Genomic DNA, 9,914 nt, shown 5'->3' with positions numbered 1-9,914 from the left:
ACTTTTACGGTCTAAAGGTTAATGAAAGATAATATTGCTCCAGATACTCGGGCTAGATAATCTACAATGTACACAAATGCAGCATAACGCTTAATTAACCATTAAGATAAAGCACTGATTATGAATGATGTCCAGTATAGTTTGCATATCAATTGATCCAGCTACATTCCTCAGTGGTGGTAAATCCAAAATATATAATCCCAAGGAAAATAATTTTCCTAGCATGTAAATCCACAATGTTGGCTTAGGTTAAAATAGAACATATCTTTTTTTTATAAGAAACACTGGTCAATCTTCATAACTGGTACATTTCAAGCACTACATAAAATATCATATTTTACACTTCACAGTTTGTTTACTAATATGCACAGTATCTATTCAACGCGCGACAATCCATCTGCGATACTCGATGGTATAATGGAACTGCTGGAGAGCGGGAGCCCACCTCAGAAGTCTCTGGTTCTTTTGTTTTGTTCTGTACAGCCATTTCAACGGGTTGTGGTCAGTTTGAATGGTGATTTTTACCCCGCAAACGATTCAACACTCCACACAATGGCTAAACATTCCTTCTCTACAGTAGAATTGTTCTGTTCTCGTGGTAACAACTTCCTGCTGATGTAAGCATTCGGGTGTTCCTCGCCGTTAATGACCTGACTAAGGACAGCTTCAATGGCTTCATTGCTGGCATCAGTCTGTATTGTGAACAGTTCACTGAAATCCGGATTCGCGAGTACTTGCGTCCATAAGATTATTGAATGCAGCTGTGCTTCTATCTGTCCAACGAAGTTGTCGTGGATGATCCCTTTTAACCATCTCGGTCAAAGGTGCTGCCAACCTGGCGTAATTGTTAACGAAACGACGGTAATATCCCGTCATACCAAGGAATGATCTTATCCCTTTTTTCGTTTGTGGGAGAGGAAAATCCACCATAGCTTGGACCTTCCGGTTGTCAGGTCTGAGCTTTCCTTTTCCTACTATGTGCCCTAGACAGTACAGCTCCTCTTTACCAAATTGACACTTTGAGGGTTTAAATGTAAGCCCACTGTCTCTAAGTCGGTCCAGGACAGCCTGGACATGTACATGTAATAGGTGATCTTGCCATGTATCACTATATACCACAATGTCATTAAAGTAGGCGACGACATTTTGTACCCTCGCCAATACTTTGTCCATCGTCCTTGCGAATGCCGCAGGTGCTGTTTGCATCCCACAAGGCATTACCGTGAATTGGTATTGTCCAAATTCTGTCACGAATGCGGACTTCTCTTGACAATCTTGCGATAGAGGTATCTGCCAATATCCTTTCGCTTAATCCATGGTACTGAGGTATTTTGCTGTGCCTAGCTTCTGAAATATCTCATCTACCCGAGGTTTCGGGTACCCATCACACATAGTCACGTCATTGAGCTTTTCTTGTCCACCAAGACGATCAGAGATGAGTAAGGGCTTGATGATGGTGTGATGTAACCACGCTCCAACATATCATCCAGCATTGTTTTCACTTCCTGTTTCTTAGCCTGTGGGATTCTATAAGGCTGCTGTGTGATAGGTTTTCTCACATGTTGTTCTTAGGCTGTGTGTAACTAATGAAGTCCTACCAGAGTTAGGATTGATGACGTCATTGTAGTCCTCACAAAGCTGACGTACCTCCTGGCGTTGTGATTTGTCCAAATTCTTGCCAATCTCAATATCCAGATCACGTTTCTGGACAAACATGACATGTTGAGCAGCTCTGTTGTATTTACGCAACAGATTGATATGGTAAACCACTCGCTTACGACGTCCAACAACATTAACCTCATAGTTAACGCCATTGACTTTCCTTATCACTCTGTACTGTCCTTTCCATTGTGCCACCATTTTCGAACTGTCAGACGGCAGTAATAACAGAACTTCGTCACCAGGTCTACGCTCCCGTGTAGTGGCGTTCCTGTCGTACCACTGTTTTATCTTCTGCCGTTTGATGGACAGGTTTTCACGTACCGTATCTGTGATCATTTTGAGCCTTTCTCGTATTTGAACAATGTGATCAATTGCAGATTTCTTAACTTCGCCTTTTCGTGGCATGGTTTGCTCTAAAATTTGTAATGGTCCCCTTACTGGCCAACCATAAAGCATTTCGAATGGATTGAATCCTGTCTCCTCGTGTTGTACCTCCCTATATGCGAACAATGCATATGGCAAAAGTTCATCCCATGCCTCTTCATTTGATGTGCAGAGCTTTTTTAACACAGCTTTGAGAGTTGAATTAAATCTCTCCACTTTCCCGTTAGCTTGTGGATGATAAGGCGATGTTGTTATACCTTTGATCCCCAGCACTTGGTACAGTTCCTGTATCATTTTTGAGGTGAAGTTCGTTCCTTGATCCGTAAGGGATAATTCGAGGCACCCCAACCCTGCTGAATAGTTCTACCAGTGTGTCAGCAACAGTTTTGGCGTCAACATTTTTCAACGCAAATGCCTCGGGATATCTCGTTGCGTCATCCATTATAATAAGAATAAATATGTTTTCCTTCTTTGTACGGGACAATGGTCCAACCACATCCATTAAGATTTTATGAAATGGCTCCCTGATGATTGGTGGTTGTACACGTGTCCCATAGGAGCTTTCTCATCACCCCGTCTCCTGACTGTCTTCTGACATACATCACATGTACTACAATACTTCTGTATGTCCTTAAAGATGCCTGGCCAGTAGAAAGACGCTAGCACTCGCTCTTTAGTTTTCTCTGCTCCCAAATGACCTGCTAATGGCCTGTCATGTCCCAATTTAATAACATTGAGACGTAGTGCCTCAGGTGGGTCTTCCTGTTGAAGCTTACTTCACACTTCAACATTCACCTCAGAATGTTTTAGTGGTTCGTTCTCAGTAGTGACGTTACAGGTATCATCCTCGTCATGACTAGATACATTCTCACTATTATTGTCAGTGTCCACACTCACAGTATCATCATTGTCCTTGTCAACCACAGTTACCTGTCTAGTATCCACCTCACTACCATACTCCACATGATTCTCCTCAATGTCCACATCAAGGTCCAATCCAACTTTTACACCACATTCCTTTGCCTTGACCTCAGCTAGTCTCTCAGCAGCTGTTTCATTATGGTGTTAAGCACGCGTAATAACATTTACATACTTAGATTGCCGTTCTATGATGTCTACTCCCAACAGAGCTTCAGTGACAAGATCAGGCACTGCGCGTGTCCCTTGTAATATGGCGTATCCATATCAACACTAGCAAGCTTGGCTGAGAAGGGTTGTCCGATCGCTGTACACAGAGTCTCCCGCTGACCCTCCAATACACAACTAGGGTCAACCAAATCCTCCCGAATCAAAGTTATGGCTGAGCCAGTGTCTTTGACAAAACAGATATCACGGCCATTGCCTTCCCCAGGAACATGGATAAATCCTCCCGTGTACTGTCGCACAAAACATCCTGCAAGATTTTTCCCATCTTTGTTTTTAGGGCATTTCCTAGCAAAATGTCCATACTTGTTATAGTTGTAACACTGCACATTTTCATCTGTTCCGATGATTTTTCCTTTCTCTGGTCTCTCTCAGAGTTTGAAGTTTGCACATTAAAAACTTTACCTTGCGTTGGCTTTGGTGAATTCCTCTCTGGTAGAATAAACTCCTCCACGGCTTCAACAACACTACTTGACCCTTTGTTACGGCGTATCCATTGTGCTTGCGATGCTGGCAATGCGCTCAGAAAGTATTCCTCCTTAAATATTTCTGTGATATCCCTCGCCGAATCAATAAATCTGACAAGATATTGTTCAATTCTTGTCATTAGTCCTCTGTATGTCTCCTGTGGTTCCTTTTGTACCGACTGCAGTTGTTTGAAATACTGGTAGGGTCTTTTCCCATACCTTTCAATCAGTGCCTACCTGAGTTCCTCCAAGGATCCATGAGCTTGTATGGCTACAGCCCTAGCCTCTCCTGTAAGCAATGTTCTCAGATTTAACATTTTAACCTCATCTGTCCACCCTGCTTGTGATGACAAGGCAGTAAACTCCGACAGAAATGTCACAATATCTTCGTTTGCTGTAAGATTATATGGTTGTAATTTTAGTCTAAATGGCACAGAGTTTGATTTTGTGTCACTCAGTTCGTTTTGAACCTTCGCCTTTTCAAGTTCTAACTCAAGTACCTTAAGCTTTCTTTGATGGTCACGTTCTTTCTCTTCAGCCTCCATTTTCAACTTTCCTCTTTCAAGTTCCACCGCCCTTTGACGTTCCCGTTCCTTATCATCAGCTTCCATTTTAATGTTGAGCGTTCGCCAACGTGAGGAAGGCAGTGGGTTCCGTCCCCAGACAGGGACATACATGCACCAAAGTCTATAAAAATGATAGTATTTGTTCCCTGCTTACCGTTCAGCTTTAAGGGTATTGGCAACTACTGGTTCACCTGTGTCAGTATTATGTGACCGTGCAGAATGCTGTGCTGGGTGCCGCGCTATCAAAAGGAGGCAAGTTAACCAACAGTCCCATGTTTCCAGCACATGTACACATACAAAAACGCACGCTTACAAAACACACATTGAATCACGTCCGTTAATGACCTTAGCTGTTAATAGGACGTTAAACAAAATAAAACCAAAACAAAAGGTTATTGAAGTCATCAATATTCTGACGTTATGATTGTAACATAGGATACTTCTGACTCTTGATGAGTCGGCTGTTCCATTCATAAATCAATCAAAAATAACACATACATTTATCTAAAATTAACGCTAAATTCTGATAACAGATAAAAATCTTATGACAGTCTAAAATATTTCTAAATGTAAAAATAGCATTCAAAAGCGTTTAGGTGAAGTGAATGACAACAGGAAGAAGTTCAATGCTTGTTAATAGACAGGGAAATACATAAAAACAAATTGAGTTAGGTGAACGAGTGTTCCTAAGCTTTTTACCGTGGCACTTAACAATTCTGCCAGGCTCTATGTCCTTTGAAACCCATATAAGCGTTACAGAATTGTAAATATGTGATATAGGATGTTGTAGAAATTATACTAAACTTAAATGATATTTAACACGGTAACGTTGTGGCGATAATAATAATATCTTGTAAAAAATACAGGGTCCCGTCTTATGTTTTCCTCCCGGTAAAATCAGTTATGTTTCAAAATCAAAGAATAAGATAATTAATACAACAACAAAGAAAAAATATCCTTGGCCACGACAAAGAAATATTTACCTAGAAATATTTAGGTTTAACCCAGCGATAGGGATTTTCTAGACACTAATTAGCTATTCGTAAACGTTATGTGTACTGTGATATCCTGATATTTTTGTTTCTGTATCTTCACTTTAGATATGTGGATATATTTTGCTGGAGGTGCTGGGTTACTCATTATAGCCTTCATCGTCGTCCTCGTCATTGTTATCATCCTTTTAATGAGGTATATCTGTTTTCATTATACAGTGTTTAACATGTAAAAGGCGAATTTGAATAACAATCCGTTGTGTTTTCCACTTAGTTCGATTCATGTTGTATCATGCTGCCCTGTGCATGAAGATGAATGAACATTAGTTATTACACCACACAGAAATATATGCTGTGACATGGTATTACAACACACAGAAAGATATGATGTGACATGGTATTACACCACACAGAAAGATATGCTGTGACATGCTGCCCTGTATTACACCACACAGAAAGATAAGCTGTGACATGGTATTACACGACACAGAAAGATATGCTGTGACATGGTATTACACCACACAGAAAGATGTGCTGTGACATGGTATTCCACCACACAAAAAGATATGCTGTGACATGGTATTACACCACACAGAAAGATATGCTAAGACATGCTGCCCTGTATTACACCACACAGAAAGATATGCTGTAACATGCTGCCCTGTATTATACCACACAGAAAGGTATGCTGTGACATGGTATTACACCACACAGAAAGATATGCTATGACATGGTATTACACCACACAGAAAGATATGGTGTGACATGGTATTACCCCACACATAAAGATATGCTGTGACATGCTGCCCTGTATTATACCACACAGAAAGATATGCTGTGACATGGAATTACACAACACAGAAAGATATGCTGTGACATGGTATTACGCCACACAGAAAGATATGCTGTGACATGGTATTGCACCACACAGAAAGATATGCTGTGACATGGTATTACACCACACAGAAAGATATGCTGTGACATGGTATTTCATCACACAGAAAGCTATGCTGTGACATGCTTCCCTGTATTATACCACACAGAAAGATATGCTGTGGCATGCTGCCCTGTATTATACCACACAGAAGGATATGCTGTGACATGCTGCCCTGTATGATACCACACAGAAAGATATGTTGTGACATGGTATTACAACACACAGAAAGATATGCTGTGAGTGACATGGTATTACACCACACAGAAAGATGTGCTGTGACATGGTATTCCACCACACAAAAAGATATACTGTGACATGGTATTACACCACACAGAAAGATCTGCTGTGACATGGTATTACACCACACAGAAAGCACACAGAAAGATATGCTGTGACATGCTGCCTTGTATTACACCACACAGAAAGATATGCTGCGACATGCTGCCCTGTATTATACGACACAGAAAGATATGCTGTGACATGCTGCCATGTATTATACCACACAGAAAGATATGCTGCGACATGCTGCCCTGTATTATACGACACAGAAAGATATGCTGTGACATGCTGCCATGTATTATACCACACAGAAAGATATGCTGCGACATGCTGCCCTGTATTATACCACACAGGAAGATATGCTGTGACATGCTGCCCTGTATTACACCATACAGAAAGATATGCTGTGACATGGTATTAACATGGTATTACACCACACAGAAAGATATGATATCACATGGTATTACACCACACATAAAGATATGCTGTGACATGCTGCCCTGTACTATACCACACAGAAAGATATGCTGTGACATGATGCCCTGTATTACACCACACAGAAAGATATGCTGCGACATGCTGCCCTGTATTATACCACACAGGAAGATATGCTGTGACATGCTGCCCTGTATGATACCACACAGAAAGATATGTTGTGACATGCTGCCCTGTATGATACCACACAGAAAGATATGTTGTGACATGGTATTACAACACACAGAAAGATATGCTGTGAAGATATACTGTGACATGGTATTACACCACACAGAAAGATATGCTATGACATGGTATTACACCACACAGAAAGATCTGCTGTGACATGGTATTACACCACACAGAAAGATGTGCTGTGACATGGTATTACACCACACAGAATGATATTCTGTGTGGTGTAATTCCATCTCACAGCATATCTTTCTGTGACATGGTATTACACCACACAGAAAGATCTGCTGTGACATGGTATTACACCACACAGAAAGATATGCTGTGACATGGTATTACATCACACAGAAAGCTATGCTGTGACATGCTTCCCTGTATTCTACCACACAGAAAGATATGCTGTGACATGGTATTTTACCACACAGAAAGATATGCTGTGACATGGTATTACACCACACAGAAAGATATGCTGTGACATGGTATTACACCACACAGAAAGACATGCTGTTACATGGTATTATAACACACAGAAAGATATGCTGTGACATGCTGCCCTGTATTATACCACACAGAAAGATATGCTGTGACATGCTGCCCTGTATGATACCACACAGAAAGATATGTTGTGACATGGTATTACACCACACAGAAAGATATGCTGTGACATGGGATTACACCACACAAAAGATATGCTGTGACATGGTGGTACACCACACAGAAAGATATGCTGTGACATGGTATTACTGGTATTCCACCACACAAAAAGATATGCTGTGACATGGTATTACACCACACAACAAGACATGCTGTGGCATGGTATTACAACACACAGAAAGATATGCTGTGACATGGCATTACACCACACAGAAAGATATGCTGTGACATGCTTCCCTGTATTGTACCACACAGAAAGATATGCTGTGACATGGTATTGCATCACATAGAAAGATATGCTGTGACATGCTGCCCTGTATTACACCACACAGAAAGATATGCTGTGACATGGTATTACACCACACAAAAGATATGCTGTGACATGGTAGTACACCACACAGAAAGATATGCTGTGACATGGTATTACACCACACAGAACGATATGCTGTGACATGGTATTACACCACACAAAAAGATATGCTGTGACAGGGTATTACACCACACAGAAAGATATGCTGTGACATGCTGCCCTGTATTACACCACACAGAAAGATATACTGTGACATGGTATTACACCACACAGAAAGATATGCTGTGACATGGTATTACACCACACAGGAAGATATGCTGTGACATGGTATAACAACACACAAAAAGGTATGCTGTGACATGGTATTACAACACACAGAAAGATATGCTGTGACATGGTATTACACCACACAGAAAGATATGCTGTGACATGCTGCCCTGTATTACACCACACAGAAAGATATGCTGTGACATGGTTTTACACCACACAGAAAGATATGATGTGACATGGTATTACACCACACAGAACGATATGCTGTGACATGGTATTACACCAAACAGAAAGATATGCTGTGACATGGTATAACACCACAAAGAAAGATATGCTGTGACATGGTATTAAACCACACAGAAAGATATGCTGTGACATGGAATTACACCACACAGAAAGATATGCTGTGAAATGGTATTACACCACACAGAAAGATATGCCGTGACATGCTGCCTTGTATTACACCACACAGAAAGATATACTGTGACATGGTATTACACCACACAGAACGATATGCTGTGACATGGTATTACACCACGCAGAAAGATATGCTGTGACATGCTGCCTTGTATTACACCACACAGAAAGATATACTGTGACATGGTGTTACCCCACACAGAAAGATATGCTGTGACATGCTTCCCTGTATTACAACACACAGAAAGATATGCTGTGACATGCTGCCCTATATTACACCACACAGAAAGATATGCTGTGACATGGTATCATACCACACAGAAATATATGCTGTTACATGCCGCCCTGTATTACACCACACAGAAAGATATTCTGTGACATGGTTTTATTTTCAATATGTTAACTAACATAACTACAAAAATTCATTCAACGATTACCTTCCTCACTTGATTAAATCTGCGGAATTTTTCAACTGAAAGAATAACATTTACTCGTGTTTGTAAGTTCAACAATTCAAAAGCATAATTAAGTATTTAAAATAACTATTATGAAATAAACTTAGGAAAAAAAGATGTATATGTATTTTTCAGTTACCACGAGCGATCCTAGCTTTTAACTCCAAATCTAACAATTGTATCTCAGACGAATGCACTTAATCCGTCGAAATTCGTAATCGTCTTTACGACACCTCTCTTTTTATAGTGAGCTATCAAGTCTAAATTTACATCCCATATTTTTATAAAAGTGACCTTAATTGTAATAAAAAAAAAAGGAATTCAACTGTTCTTCAAATTATGTTTGGTGACTTTTGAACTTTCTTAAATAAGCTCCCCTTCCCTAAAAGATACATAAATGCCTACCAATTTACGATTTGTTTTGTAAGTTATGTTACCTTAAACATATGGCTTATGTTGTAGAATACGCCGGGAAGTGACCAAACAAACCACAGAGAGCATACCTTTAGATAAAAGGAGACATGACCACACATATACTGTATTGACAGCAAATCCAAACGAAACCAGTAGTCGTGCCATGTGTAGCAATAGGAACCAATATGAAAGTGTTGAGTCTGTCAGGTTTAACCCTGTAGCTCATTGTAGTGGTACCGACATGTTTGGTCCAAGACGTGACGGAAATAAAGTGTTAGCAAAGGTTCACTCTTGTAGC

General features: G+C 40.3%; 1 protein-coding gene across 1 annotated transcript; it reads right to left on the bottom strand.

The window, feature by feature from the left end:
• Positions 1-521: 521 nt before the first annotated feature.
• On the bottom strand, positions 522-2,340 carry LOC110452766. The gene is made up of 2 exons (XM_021501442.1): positions 1,648-2,340; positions 522-692 (listed from the first exon to the last, which is right to left on the bottom strand). Exons 1-2 carry the CDS (start codon positions 2,338-2,340, stop codon positions 522-524), a joined length of 864 nt encoding a protein of 287 aa, XP_021357117.1.
• Positions 2,341-9,914: the final 7,574 nt, after the last annotated feature.

The sequence above is a fragment of the Mizuhopecten yessoensis genome, unplaced genomic scaffold (genome assembly GCF_002113885.1).
Source record: "Mizuhopecten yessoensis strain PY_sf001 unplaced genomic scaffold, ASM211388v2 scaffold6863, whole genome shotgun sequence".
In the NCBI taxonomy this organism is placed as follows: Eukaryota; Metazoa; Mollusca; class Bivalvia; order Pectinida; family Pectinidae; genus Mizuhopecten; species Mizuhopecten yessoensis.
Note: the sequence above shows the minus strand (reverse complement) of the source record. Positions and strands in the feature narration are given on the sequence as shown.

Bases quoted from the DNA above. Each gene is read 5' to 3' on its own strand.
- LOC110452766 (XM_021501442.1), bottom strand. From the start codon at position 2,340: ATGATACAGGAACTGTACCAAGTGCTGGGGATCAAAGGTATAACAACA. The intron at 693-1,647 runs GTACGTCAGCTT...TTCACAATACAG, and splicing joins ACAAATCACAACGCCAGGAG to ACTGATGCCAGCAATGAAGC.